Here is a 15707-nt window from a genome sequence, read left to right as displayed (position 1 = left end):
ATGGAACCTGGTGCACATTGGGCTTACTACTAGGTGAATGCCTGTGTCCTGCATAAGATGCTTCCAATAACTTCAGATTTAATTCTCTCTATCCAACCAGAAAAGTAATCCTTGGCCACCTCTCATTTTGAGTATTGCATCTTCCCTTTAAGAAACTAAATTTGTCTCTTTTTGGCAAGTGTGAGTTTCTTTCCTTCTCTTTTTTTTTCAACCAGTTATTGAACAATGTAACATGTAGATTGACTTGCACTTTTTCTGGAATAGGAGGAAAGGAAAAGGCAACACTAATCTTAGTCCTTGGAAACATTGTCCAAGTCATGACTGGACTGATAAAAGGACAGAGAAAATTTCATGCCTTTGACTTCTTCTGTGACTTCTCTAGTTCATTAAAAAAAATTTTGTTAGATCAACTTGGTTACCACAGGCACTCCCACAACTCTTTTCAGTGCAGTCTTCACCTCCTGGTTCCTCAGACTGTAGACAAGAGGATTAAGCAGGGGGGTAACCACAGTGTAGGTCACCGCCACTAACTGATCCTTGTCTGAGGCAGACTTGGGTTTGGGCCGAAGGTAGATGATGGAGGCACAGCCATAGTGGACAAAGACCACGGTGAGGTGTGAGGCACAGGTGGCAAAAGACTTCCTTTTGCCCTCAGTGGAGGGGATCTTCAGGATGGTGTTAACAATGAAGCCATAGGATATGAGAATTAACAGAAAAGGCATCATGATCACCAGGATGCTGAGGCTGAATAGGGCCAGTTCTTTTACATGAGTGTCTGTGCAGGCCAACTTAATAACAGGTGCCATGTCACAGAAATAGTGGTTGACCATATTGGGGCCACAAAAAGGCATGTCACAGATGAGGTTGGTGGCCACCAAAGCAATAAAGAAACCAGTGACTCCCGACAGAGAAACTAACCCTAATCCTAGCCTTTTGTTCATGATGAGTGTGTACCTCAGGGGATGGCAAATTGCCACATAGCGATCATATCCCATCACAGCAATGAGAAAGCAGTTGGTACAGGCAAAACCAAGGAAGAAGAAGAGCTGGGTGGCACAGGCCGTGAAGGAGATAGTCTTGGTGGCTGAGAGCAGGTGGACCAGCAGCTGAGGGATAATGACAAAAGTGTAGCTGGATTCAGAAAAGGAAAGAATGAATAGGAAACCATACATGGGAGTGTGTAGAGTCCTGCTGAGGCAGATAACAGTCATGATGGTCGCATTGGCCACCAGGATTGTCAAGTACAGGAGAAGGAAGATGACAAAAAGCAACAGTTGGAGCTCCCCCAGGCTAGAGAAGCCCACCAGGATGAATTGTGAAACCACAGTGGTTCTATTGAAACCTTTCATCTGAATAACTTCTTTCTGTGAATGAGTTTAGGAGAGACAAAATCATAATTATCATTGTAATAAGAACATTTTCCCAATGCCTTCACTTTAAGTATCTTATTTTTAGACTGGGGATATTGATAGATCGCTCTCCGTCTCTGTCTCTCTTTCTCAATATATCTAGATATAGATATTCCCTTTGATGATTTTTTTTTTTTCCATTTTCTCCCCAAAGCCCCCCGGTACATAGTTGTGTGTTCTTCGTTGTGGGTTCTTCTAGTTGTGGCATGTGGGACGCTGCCTCAGCGTGGTCTGATGAGCAGTGCCATGTCCGCGCCCAGGATTCGAACTAACGAAACACTGGGCCGCCTGCAGCGGAGCGCGCAAACTTAACCACTCGGCCACGGGGCCAGCCCCACCCTTTGATGATTTTTATAAGAAATTATTAATCTCCAATAATGAGAGAATGACTAACTATATTATAGACATACACAAATATTAAAAGAAGCGACCATTTGATATTTCCAAAGACTATATAAGGACATGAGAAAATTCTGCTAATATAATAAGCGAAAATGCAAACACAAAGCTATATTTATAATAAGATTAGAGGTGATTTTGATTTACTTTCTGATATATTTTTATATTTTCCAAGTGTTTAACAATAAGCATATTTTAATTTGATGATGTTAAGTATACTTCACTTTTATCCAGTCCATAATATTTCCATCTCTTTTTGGCTACATAAACATAAACAAGAACAATCTGCTGCTTCCAAAAATGTTATTATTTTTTGCTAAATAAAAAACAAGTTACTTTTGTAATATCCACGCATCTAAATTATGCATGCCATTTATAACATGTGGTTGTGCAGATGACTATTGGTAGCATGATATACTGTGCTCTGATCACTGGCAGTCACAGTGGATGGCCTGCTGGAATGGTAGCAAGTAAAGAAAGCTCATATCAGTGACCAAATATAATCAGCAGGTAAGTACAATAATGACAGCAAACTTATGATTGTTTATTTTTGAGTTCAACAACAGTTCAATTGTTCTCTGACTGAGAACAGTCAGAGAATCCAACACATCATTTGATCTACATCAGAAGGCATCTGAGAGGATTTGGGATGGGAGTGGTGATTGGAGGGAAAAGGGAGACTTCCCATGCTGTGATTAGTAAACTCATTTCCATTATTCATTTGTGAATGGGGCTATCTATGGCACTTTGGTTCGTAGAGACAGAACGGCAACAGCATGGGTCCTGGTTTGCCTCAGGAAAAGGACTGTCTCTCCAATGCTCTCTCCACATCACACCCTTGAAAATTTTTCTACCAGTGCATAGCTCAGTAAAAACATGAGAGGAAGCAGTAGTAACTGCCTCTGGAAAACAAAATTTATCAAGAACTAACTTCAAACATTTCGTTCCCTTTATTTTATATAGTCTCATTTCATAATGTCTGCTTTTATTTAGAGAAAACGCGCTATCATGCCTAGGCTGTTTTATGCTATAAGTGTTAACAAAATACAAATAGCGCCAATTTCATAACACAAAGCAGAGGAAGATTGGCAACAGATGGTAGCTCAGGGCAGCTCTCCTTCAAGCAAACAGGAAGATTGGTGCCAGCTGTTAGCTCAGGGTGACTTTTCCTCAGGGAAAAAGAAAATAATAACATTCAGAGCCCTAATCATTTTTGCTTTCAGAATCAGGTTCAGAAACTCAGGAGAAATCAGGCATACTACCTGTACCACACAACATCTCCCAACTCGTTGGCTACTTTAATGGCTGCAAAATATAAGGAGTTGCTTGACATAACACACTTGTATGTTCACAGTTCATCATCTCTGCCATGGCTCTTTGCTTAGAGAGTTCCACACACACACACCTCCTATAATAACCTTTTTCCTTTGTATCATACTTTTCAGAAAACAAGATGCTTTCATATAAGCTACCTTACTTTGAGCCTCACAACCTGGTAGACAGCACAAGTATATTTGTCTCCAAGTCATAGGTAAGGTGAGTGTACTACATGCCATCTGAGCAAAGCAACCTGTGAACATCCTCATCTTTGCACTTAATATCTTGAATTGGATTCATCTCCTTATATGTTTGGCTCCCTGTATATACTATAGCTTCTTATGGACAGGGACAATGTTTTTTAATAATAGTTGAAACTCTAGCATGTAGCGTAGTTTCTAGTTTACCATGAACTCAAAGCTTTTGACCTGAGTAGGATCTAAAAAAACTAAATAATATGCTCAAGTGGTAGAGTCAGTATCAGAATTTAAGTATTTTAACTTCTAATCCACTTTCTACCTACCACATTTTATGCCATCCATTCTTTACTTTGTCAGAAGAGTATGAGTCCCACATACATTTTCCAAGGGACTAAAGAATGATTCCATGCTGCTTGTTCAAGTAAAACTTATTTTACCATTTCTGACTTTCCTGGCATAATCCAATTTTAATTTTCCAATTTTCTTGGATTATGAAATTTTTTAAAATAAGATTTATTATCTCTAAGCCTTCAATTAGGAGGTGAGAAAAAAAGAAGAAAAGGAATAGAAGAACAGGGAGTCAAGGGTATGGTAAACACATGCAGAGATGGGGAAGGTCGGGAGGCTGTTGCTTCATTTTCATCAGTTTTGTGAATCAAACTGCTTTCACGGCTCCCTAAGTCATCAACTTCTTTTTCTATGATTCAAGCACAAATTTCCTTCTAAGAAAGCCTCTATTCTTGACCACAACCATAGTAGTGCTTTTATACCTTTTGTTATGCTATTTCATACACTTGTATAGCCTGTTGTTTTCTGTACCCAAATCCCCTTCGTGTCCTATGTTCTTCAATAAACCTTCCCTGACTACTAGAGTCTAAACAGATGTTCTTTCTCTTCATAACACTCAGAGATATTAAAATCATACTTGTATGATGAATAGCTTAGACACTATCTTGTATTTATAATTAACTTGCATATACATATAAATACATATAATATTCCTCCATAAATTATCTTTGGGGCAGGGGCCATAGCAATGTACTCTGAATGATTTGCAGGCCCCACTACAGAAGAGGGCACATGATAGACTCTAAACAAAAACTTAGTAAATGATGGTATGATTTAATTTTCATTTTGTTTCTGAGTTTTCTCATATACTAAGATTTTTTTTTCTAGAATGTGTTCTCTGCTCTTCTACTACAATCAATATCATTCCTAAATTCCTTGTTATTCTCAAAATCATCTTTTTTTAAAAAAAGAGAAATCTATGCTGATGAGCTTTCCTGCCACCTAAGTTACTTCTATCACTTGATTTCTCAGCATTTTGATTTCATGTATGCTGTGGTATTTGTGTATATGTGTTTCCATTTGTGTATGTGTGTGTGCTCCATCAAAGTGGAAGCTTCTTCCATTTTAAGACAAAAGCAAATAAAGTTTTACTTTGGTGCATAATCTTTTTCATAATAATACAAACTATTATGCAAATGCATTCAAATTTGACATTTTTGATGGAAAATGTTTCCTTGTTCAGATAGTAACCGACAAAGAAAATACACTTACCTACGTATATTCAAATGATCATGGAAGTTGACATATGACTGAGTTTAATGACTCACAGTCTTGTAGGTCTTTGGAATGCTGAAAGAGGCAGCAGTAGAAGGTCACTTGTAAAAGCAATGGCATCTGTCCTGAAAGATTACAAATGATTGGAAAAAAAATTACTGAAACATTTCATAACGGGTTTATTTGGGCACTTAGATGCCCGAACCTTTTTAATTCTTAAATAAGAGGCTGAAAATAGCCCAGTCTGTATTCATATGTCAATTCAGATTCTATAATTATGTTGAAGTATGTATAGCCTTCTGGGATTCTAGGGACTAGGGCCCTCTGAGACTCAACGAGAGCTAAAGTAAGAGGGAAAATGAATGACTAAACTGGGACAAGGACATCTTATTTAATACTGGAAGAGAATAATTCAGATTGCAAAAGAAACTTTCCATCTCCTTAAAGCACTAAAAATGTAAATAAGCATTCTTTCAGCATAGAGAAGTTTAGTTACTTTCATGCTAAAAGGTAACAAAACACTGGGATGCCAAGAGAAAACAAATTCTTCAACCTAGAGATTTATATGAAGACTGATTTGATAAAGCGTAAGAGATGGAGGCAGGGGTTGATAAATGCAGGCATGCTTGGCACTTTGGAAGATTCCATAAGTAATCTCTGTCCTGCTTCTATACCCAAAGCCTGAATAAAAAGTCAAACAACTGGATTTCTTAATTACCTTCAGGGAATTTTTTAAGGTAATGACTTTTATTCATCAACCATTCATTGAGTACTATGATCTGGAAAACACTGCATTAGGGATTGCAGTGATATGAAGATAAATAAATGACATGAATCCATCTAATCTAATAGAGAAGACAGACATAAGCATAACTATGTGTAATAAGAGGTACAAGGAAGCACGTGCCAACAAACAACAGGATAGCTAGAAATATGAACACCCCGCACACGGTGAAGGTCATCTTGAACACAACCAGGACTGAGATTCAGTCAATGACTTTACGAACAAAAACATTGGGAATAAGAAAGCTAAGTAGAAACTACTGAGTGTTTTGTGTCTAGGACTTTCAAAGGAAAAAGAGTAATAGGAAGGCTGAGAACTCCTATTTCTGGTAGCAGCTAGTCTGATTATTTGAGCAAACCATCTTTCTGAAAACAACTAAATTTGTTGGCAAAATATTTTTAAAATCTCCATAAATATGCTTATGAGCTGAAAGTACAGTAGGAATTTCCAGGTCAAAATCTGAGAAAAAACAAGAATCCAGAGAGATGAGTGCAGTACTGGAAATTGTATCTACACTAAGGATGTTTACTTACCTAGATGGAATTACAAACCCTATCTGTTGATTTGAGAGACTCATAGGATGAGGTAGACAGAAATGAAAGTCCAGGTTATCAAAAATAGGAGCCAGAAAGTAGATCTACTTTAAAGCTGGAATTCTGAAGGATGACACCTAAGATAAGCATGAGGCAGAACTAAGGCCATTCCTTAGCTGACTGTTAGGAGGAGTGATGGGAAAGTTGCCCATGTAGAAAATCCTGAAGAATAGGTTAAAAAAACTCCTGGAACTAGTAAGTGATTCCAGCAAGGTTGCAGGATATAGAGTTGATGTACAAAAGTCCATTTTATAAAATTATAAAATGTTGATGAAAGAAATAGAAGATTTCAATAAATGGAGGAATATTCCATGTTCACAGATAGGAAGACTCAATATTGTTGATATATCATTTCTTCCCGACTTGATCTATAGCTTGAATGCAAACCCAATCAAAATCGGCAAGTTATTTTGCGGGTATCAAAAAACTGTAAAGTTTATATGGAAAGACAAAGACCCAAAATAGCCACCACAATATTTTCTAGCTTCTGTATCTGATATTTTGGCATCTGGGCCTTGGAGATCAGGGAGGGACTGAATCTCTAGGATTAGAGGGTTTCAATTATTGGAGATAACAAATGACTTTTCTTAGCGCATATCTTTCATATGCAAATTAACAAATCCAGAGCCCATACTCCCAAAATTCTGCTTTTTCAAGCTCTTACACTATTCCCTTGTCCTAATTACCCCATGACCAGGCATCAGACAACTGGGGACAGCCCCTACACCTAGAAACCCATTGAAATAATTGAAACTGGCCAATGCTACACCTGCTTACCCTGCCTTGTCTATTCCTTCACATGAATATCACACATTTATTTCCCAGAGCTTTTGCGTTAATTCCCTTATCATACATAATTTCCAATTTATTAGCCATAAGTCAATGTTTAGTTAAGGCTTCAATTAGTCATTCTAGCAGACTGTTAATGCCATTTCTGGATGCATGAGCCAACATATTAAATTCTGAATTTCAGGCAATTGCTCCTATGTCAATGAATTTGATAGGATTGAGATTTTTGTTTCTTCCCCATTGGTCTAAAATCTTTATAATTTTCTCCTACCTATGACCCCTATCTCCCACAGATACAAATTGGCAGGCCTTTTAGGTTTTTTGGTGTTTAAACTATCTGAGAACGGACCTTGTACCTCTCTCTCTGGTTTACATCGTGATCTAGTTCCTGTTATGGGCCTAGAAACAAAGTGAGGTGGTGGGGCAATGACCCCAGGTGCAACCACTGAGTCTTTCATGCAGAGAACAGTTGATTCCTTCAGATGTGTATGTGTGGGGGTGGGAGTGGTATCTTCCTCAACAGACAAAGGTGGTTCAAAGAAACTAGAGAATCAAAGTCTCAGCCTCACTCAGATCTGCTGAAATGTATCCATCCCTTGTCTCAAGGTCTTAAAACCTAGATTTGTATTTAGGCTGTGAACTTCACGCTCAGCCATAGTTGCCCTAAGACCACAGATTGTGTGGACCCATTCAAATTCTCCAATGAGGACATTCTGATTTTCCACATATCTTTTAAATTGTTTATTCATTGCTTGTAACTTCATTTTTGTCTATGTTCATGCTCTACAATTGTAAAATATCCAGGAGCTGAAAAATTCTCTGTAATCACTCTTATTGCCATACCATCTAGGTGAAAATTACATGACTGCCCAACATCTTGCCTTTTCTCTATAATTCATCCCATGCTACTACTGGTGCTTGTCTGGGTAATTGAAATGGCATCAAATCCCAGGATGAGCTCATCTCTTTTCACCCCAGCAAGGAGATTATTATACTCTTAGATATACGAGACATCCAATCCTAGATTCCCATTTTAAGGACTTTTTTTTCTGAAGTCATCTCTGTTCCCAGACACTGTATCAACCAAGGTCCTAATAGAAAATAAATGGCACATTGAAATTGAGGCAATTCAAGGTATAGGAGAATCCTATATACAATGGAGTAAGCTGGGGTTAGCAGCATCCTAGTTTTTATGTCCTCTTTAATTACATCCTATCACTATAATTCATACAGGTCAGCCTCCTCAGGGAGAAAGCAGGGTAAAGAATGGAAGATAGTGGATCTGGAGTGAATATGCATATATTGAACATCAGGACAATATTAACTCCAAAACTTGACAAGGATAGTACAATAAAAGAAAATTTTCAGGTCAATCTCTTGATTAGAGATAGTGTGGAAAATTATTATTTGTTGCTCTTTATGTAACAGCATTAATATCTCCATGCATAACCATTTGATCGCCAGTGCTTCACTGTGGGGAAATTATATTTAATTGCCTCATTGACATCAAGCTTGGCCATGAGATTTGCTTTCCTCAGGAAACATAAAAGTTGATATGGACCACGTTTTAACAGAAGATTTAAGAGCTATGGAATGGATTTATCCGCTCTTTTCTCTCTCTACAATGAGAACAAGTTGCTACAAACAAGGGCTGTTTCTTCCTTCTGGATCATAAAAAAGAAGCAGAGCCATAATGCAGAGGTGCGGCCATCTGATATCCAAAACACATGCTCAAGAAATAAACCTTTGTTGTTGTAAGCCACGTAGATCTTAGAATTGTTTGCTACTGGAGAATAATCTGGGAAAGGCCAACTAATAAGATGCAAAAATAAAAACATATACTCAAGACTTAAAAAAATCAAACAGAGAAATATAGTGTAGCTTTATTAAAATGTGACATATTAGGCTCTATAGCAAAAAAAAATTACAAGTGATAAAGGAGATTGATTTATAATGTATAAGTGTTAATTCATTAGGAAGTCACCATAATTCAAATATATATAATATTTATATAACATCGGTATATAAATATTAACAGAGGTAAGCAAAGACATTTAAAAATCTGCAATCATTGTGGGAAGTTTAACATATCTCTCTCAGTAATTGATATAAAAAATACTACAGATTAGTGAAGATATAGATAAACAATCCTAAAGATTTTATTTAGGAAACACTGCAAAATGCTGCATCTAACTACTGCAGAGGCACATGGAACATTTACTATACACTGGACACAAAGTAAATTTCAACTGACATCAAAGGAATAAAATCACACAAAGCATGCTTTTAGCCTACAGTCTGCATATACATAACAGAAAAAATAAAACCTCCACAAGGGCAAAGATGTTTATTCATTTTGCTCACTGATCCATGTCAAGTATTACAAGGATGCATGACATATAACAATCAATAAATATCTGTTGAATAGATAAATGAATGGAAAATATAACTAGAAACCCTCTCCCCCTATGTTTGGAACTTCTAAGCAACCCGTAGTTTAAGAAGAAGCCTAATTTTAGAGGGAAAATATTTCAAATTATTGCACAAGAAAAGTTGTGAGATTCAGCTATATTAGAGCTTAGAAGGAAATCTATAGCCATAAATATCTACATTAGAAAGGAAGAAGGACTTACAATGTTAATAAGAGAATACTGAGAAGAACATTATCCATAGATATGTAGAATTTAGATGAAAATCAATTCCTCGTAAAATAAATCTTAATATGACTCATTCTGGAAGAAGTTGAGCATTTATATAAACATTAAAGAATTTAATAATTTATAACCCACTCATTAGAGAAATATCCAGGCCCAGATGGCTTCAACAAAAATCATATAATTTTGGGTGGCCCTGGGGCATAGTGGTTGGGTTCACGTGCTCTGCTTGGGCGGCCTGGGTTCGCCTGTTCAGTCCTGGTGCAGACCTACGCACAACTCGTGGAGCTGTGCTGTGGCAGGCGTCCCATGTATGGAATGGAGGGGGATGGGACGGATGTTAGCATGGAGCCAATCCTCAGCAGGGGGAGGAGGATTGGCAATGGATGTTAGCTCAGGGCTAATCTTGCTCAGAAAAAAAACAATTACATAATTTCATGATTCACAAATTCTTCAGAGAACATAAAGAGAGAAAAATTCTCAAGTCATTTTATGAGGTCAGATAATCTTGCTATGAAAACTCAATGAGAATCGTAAGGGGAATGAAAATTTCACACCAATGTATACACACACTCACATATTAGCACATACTTTAAAAAGATAACACAAAATGACCTAAATTTAGTTTAATCCCCAAAATGTAAGGGATTCTGTCTTTTTGACATTAAAAAAAAAGATACTGTAATTCCCCACTTTAACTGATTAAAGAAGGACAATCGTATGATCATTCATAACAAAAACTTTTATCAAATTAGAAATAGAAAGCTGTTTCTTAGTCTAGTGAAGTTTATCTACAAAGAAGCTAGAGCAGGTTCAAATCTAATAGCAAAATAGTGGAAGTTTCCCCTTTGAGGTAAATACCAACAGCCTGTTAATATCACTTCTATTCAATATTTTACTTGAGGCCCCTGAAAGTATAAGAAGATGATAAAAAGAAATAAAAGAATAAATAGTGGGAAAGAAGAATCAAATTGTCCATTATTTGCATATGATGCTATTGTGTGTGGGAGACTAAAATAATTTACATATTTAAAAAACGAAGACTGAAGATGAAGTCTCCTGTATCAGTAAACTCATGTGGGAGGGTTATTCAGTTCTCATTCAGTGCCAAGTTAAGTATCTCATAATAAAATGTCCATAACCAACACCAGGCACTTTGGACTGCGTAATCAAGAAAAACATCATGGTGGCCCAGCTGGTAATGTACTCTAGAATCCATTCATTTTACCATTGTGGTGTAGCCTCCCCATTGTGGACTATGAAAGTAAAACCTGTTAAAAAGACAAATATAATATTATAAGAAGACAATAAAATTCATCTATACTCTCACTACAAAGATATCACCTCTATTAACGTTTTGCCACATAGCTCCTTGACTTTTCCAAATGCATACTATGCAGAAAAAGTTAACATAGCAGATCTGAACCGTTATCCTTAGGAACCCTTCCTGCAAGTTTGGCCCTTGGATGGACTCTGGGAAGTTGGCTGGCAAATTGCTCCTTATGCTTACACAAAACTTTCTCTAATTGATAAAGGTAGCTCACTCTACCTGATCTATTTGTACAAAGAATGTGGAATTTTGATACATACTAAGCAGAGGGTGCCAATGTAACTGATGCCCAGTAAAATTCTTGGACATTGAGTCTCTAGTGTGTTTCCCTGGGCATAAACGTATCACAGATATTGGTGCCTTTTCGTTGCTGGAAGAAGATGCAGTCTGCATGATCTTCACGGGAGAAGGACAACATAAGCAAGTCTGCACATGGATTCCTCCAGACACCTCCTGTGTCTTATGATTTAGCTGTGTGTGTATTCTTATGAAACTCTTGTAATCTTAGCTGTGAGCACAACTATCTGCCGAGTCTCGTAAGCCCTCTTGGGGACCCCCAATAAACACATATAATATTTTTAGAAAATGAGATCATATTATATGCACCATTTTATACTCCATCTTTTCACTTAGAATACATAGAGAATATATTTTCATATCAATAAATATAGATCTACAGTAATATTATAAATTATTGTGTGGTATTACAATTATTGCACTTCGGAGGGTTTTTTATTTTTTACTCCACTGTGACTTAAACAAAAACACCTTGTGATGTAGCTCTGAATCCGTGTTCACCACTGCCTATGGAAAATTTAAGAAGTGGTATTTCTGGGCCTACCCACATTTTTAAGTTTTTGATACGTATTGTAAATTGACTTTTAGAAAGCATAGACCAATGTCCACATTGAAAGGATGTGTAAGAGAAAACCTCATTTGCTATTCCTAGAACAACAAAATCATTAATTAAAAAATACTGAATGATTCAGAGTGATAATAATTTCTTATTTTAAATTGCATTAATTCAATTGCTTATACAATTGAACATTTAAACTTTTTTTTGATATATTGGTTATGTTTTCTTTTTTGAATTGCTTCATTCATATTTTCTACTTTTTAAATTGTTTTGCTTTACTTTTATTCTATTTAAATTTCTTTACATAAAAGAAATAATTATTCATCTTTTACAAGTGTTTAAATATTTTTGCTCATTTTGTCCTTTATTTTGATTAACTAATTGATATCATTATATAAAGCATTTATACTTTCAAATAACTTCCTTTATGCTTATTACTTCTGTTTTCATGTTTAGAGAGCTCCCCAGGATTAGATGTATTTCCTTAAATTTTCTTTTAAATTTACTATAATTTAAAAAGTATTTTGATATCAAATCAATTCTATTTTAGAAGAAATTATGAAATGGAATTAGCATCCTTTTAATAGTAAACAATGTGCATAACTCCCTTCCTTTAAAAATAATCCTTCCTTAATTATTTTGCTACATAATAATATTACTTTAGGATTTTCCATTCTGTACCCTAACCTGTGGTCTAGTTTGCTTTAATACTATATCATTTTAATAACTTTAATTTTTTAAGTGCTTTTTTCTTTCTGGTGGGTCAATTCGTCACTGCTCTTCAGAATGTCCTTGGATATTCATCTATAATTAGTCTTCATTTGAAATTCAGGGATATTTATCACAGTATCAAAAATAGACATTTGATTGAAATTTACCTGAATTTAAAGAGGAAATAAGGACTAATTGATTTCTCTACAAAATTGAGACATTTTCTCCTTGTGTAAAGTATGTCTCTGTATTTATTCAAATTTTATTCTGTATTCCTTAGAAAAATTTCTTCATGGCTTCATTTTAATAGGTCTTGCAAAGAAATTGTTAAATGTATTTCTAGATGTTTTGTGAAGGGAATAATTTAGGTTTCCCATTTTTCGACCACCTTCCATTGACCTTTCACACAGCTATGTTGATCTCCCAAAGGAACTCATATATCTTAGACCTAAGACTTTCCTTTCCTCTTGATATCCTCATTTGTAGGCTATTCAGGCATTTACTCTTAAACTTTTAGAGCCCTGTGGGCACATACAGGGCATCCAGCCCTTCTCTCTCCTCCACTGGATCACTACTCTGTAGAGTTCATCCCTTCCTCAAATTCATTCTGAGCAGTTGCACCAAAGATCACCACCAATGATGTCTCTGTTGCTCTCTTGCTGAGCACAGATACAACATCTAGTCTGTAGTTGTGCTATCACATCCCCTGGGAATTATTACTGCCTTTTGTTTTGATACAAGTTCTCTCCACCTTGCTAATAAAGATTCATCAAGGGAAATGAGCAACTTTCTTGACTGAGATGTAAGGAGTGGAGAAGTAAAAAGTAAAATCAGGTTCCAAAAGGTTTTCCATGAGGGAAAGTTTAAAGTAAAGTGGAGTGGTTGGAAAAATCCTCTCAGGAAATACAGAAGTTTTTTTGGAAATGATATAGGAAGTCACCTAATAGAGCATTGAGGGAATTTGAACTAACACATGAAAGCTGAGTCAGTTAGTGCAGAATGGGCTAGAGATGATTTCCTATGTGATGGGGATTTCTGGAACCCCATTTTGCCACGAGCTGATTATTCTCTTCCTGTTACATAGATGCTGACTGTATTTCTGGTCATTGGATTCAGTGCCCTATTGAGACAGGTACACTTGTGCCACAGTCACATTTCAATTGCAAGGATAACAGGAAGAGGATGGTTCTGCACATATAACAATGTGCATGGGTGTTTTTCTGAGGAATTGTCTTTTCAAATGAAAGATGTCCTGGAGAGATGTCCAGAACTAAGTTAGCCCAGGTAGAGTTAAATCTTTTATTTTAAAATGGCTGGTTATCTAAAAATGTATGAAACTATTAATATATCATTGAAATCATCAGGGAAGATGCTAATTTAGAAAAAAAATAATGCTTCGATTTTTTTTGTCTGAGTGTATTTACTCAATCAACCTAATCAACTCTCCATCTTTGTGAATGTTAAGATTGTTATAATTAATAAATAGGAACTCAAAAGTCTGTATTTTTCTTTTTTTATAATCTTACAGTGACTTATGTGAAATATATATCCCTGAGGTGGGAGAATCTTTGTGGCTAAGAGCAAACTTACTCATCTTCCTCAGTGTGAATATCTCTGTGGTAGTTATTTAATTGTTGTCTCTCAGCTCTAATTCACTCTTCTCTACTTTATTTGTAGATAACATAGGTTGATATTCTTCAAGTTACATTTTCTTGAATTTTGATTGCTCGCCTCAACATTAAAGGGTACCTTAGAAGCCCAGACTTTTAGGCTACAAATCCTCTTTGGATTTAGTGTTATTATATTGTACAAAGTCATGGTAATTCTCTAATCTCTAATTCTGCTTTGGTTTAGCCTTTCCTATGCTGTATTCAAAAGACATGTAGGAGATGAATGGGAAATAGACACGACAATTTATTATTATTGGTCAAATTTATATCTGAAACTCAAGTGCAGATTCCTCTGTAAGCTCAGCTGGAATACATAGCCTATTTTGAAGGCCTAAATGACTTTGCTTTCTCACCAAAGCCAACCCCAAATCGAAATATCTTACTACTTTTCCTGCAAGTTATATACGACTGAAGAGTGGAGCTAAAATTAACCAAGGGTGGGCACGCACGAGTATGTGTGTGTATGTGTGGTGTGTGAGAAAAGAGGAAGAAAGAAAGATGTTCAGTTCTAACCCATGAGTTCAGGCCCAACATCAAATTAATTCTGTGGTCACATGAAAAAACAAGAGCAAGGATAGAATGCCAGAAGGAGAGTCATTCTGACATACATGACCTTTAACACACAGTAATTCTACACACTTGTCAGTGTTCTGGTATCTAACTCTAAATAATAGTATCCACAAGTCTTGGAAAAGAAGAAAGCAAAAAAGTAGGAGGTTTTCTTATTTACCTTCCCTTAAGACCATATCATATTACTATAGAGGTTAGCTACACAGTATGTTATGAAGGCTATTCATCTTATGCCGAAGAATGTATTTTTTCCACAGATGTCACATGGTTTAGTCCTCTACTGGTAAAGATGAATACTTATGCATTCTACTCTTTATTAATTAAGAAAGTCATAGTCTTGGCAAGAGGTCATGTGAGAACGTTGTAGGGGCATTAATAAAGGAAACATGATGTGGGTTCAATATCAATTCTACTCATTAGTAGGCAAGATATTTTAATTCTCTGAGTGTCAGTTTTTTCATCTATAAAGTATGGATCATAATATATATTTCCCAGGGCTGCCCTAAAGTGGAAATAAAGTAACATTTTTAAACAGTAGCACACGGTGCAGATTTGAACAATTAGTACATTAAACTGATTTGTATTAGGAGTCATCAGTTCATTTCCTTTTCATGAGACAACTTGATAGGCTGGAGGCCTGAGCTGAGCAACTGGCACAAAGAAAGCAGAACTTGGTGATTAAAGAAATTAATTTTGCTTCAGTCTCTGTGATCTTCATGCCCTGCCCTTATCAGTTTTCAAGCTTCAAAGAACTGGAAGAAACACAGTTGACTTACATACTTGGCAGAAAAGCTCTACATTCCACAACGAAACAGACCTGCAAATGAAACATCTCAGTTCATTCTCTCTTGCTTCAACCTCT

General features: G+C 36.2%; 1 protein-coding gene across 1 annotated transcript; it reads right to left on the bottom strand.

Moving 5' to 3' along the window:
• Positions 1 to 401: 401 nt before the first annotated feature.
• On the bottom strand, positions 402 to 1349 carry OR10T2 (olfactory receptor family 10 subfamily T member 2). The gene is given in 1 exon segment (NM_001390946.1): positions 402 to 1349. A coding segment is annotated over 1 exon segment (948 nt).
• Between the last annotated feature and the right edge of the window lie 14358 nt (positions 1350 to 15707).

The sequence above is a fragment of the Equus caballus genome, chromosome 5 (genome assembly GCF_041296265.1).
Source record: "Equus caballus isolate H_3958 breed thoroughbred chromosome 5, TB-T2T, whole genome shotgun sequence".
Classification (NCBI taxonomy): Eukaryota; Metazoa; Chordata; class Mammalia; order Perissodactyla; family Equidae; genus Equus; species Equus caballus.
This window is presented reverse-complemented; position numbering and strand designations above follow the sequence as displayed.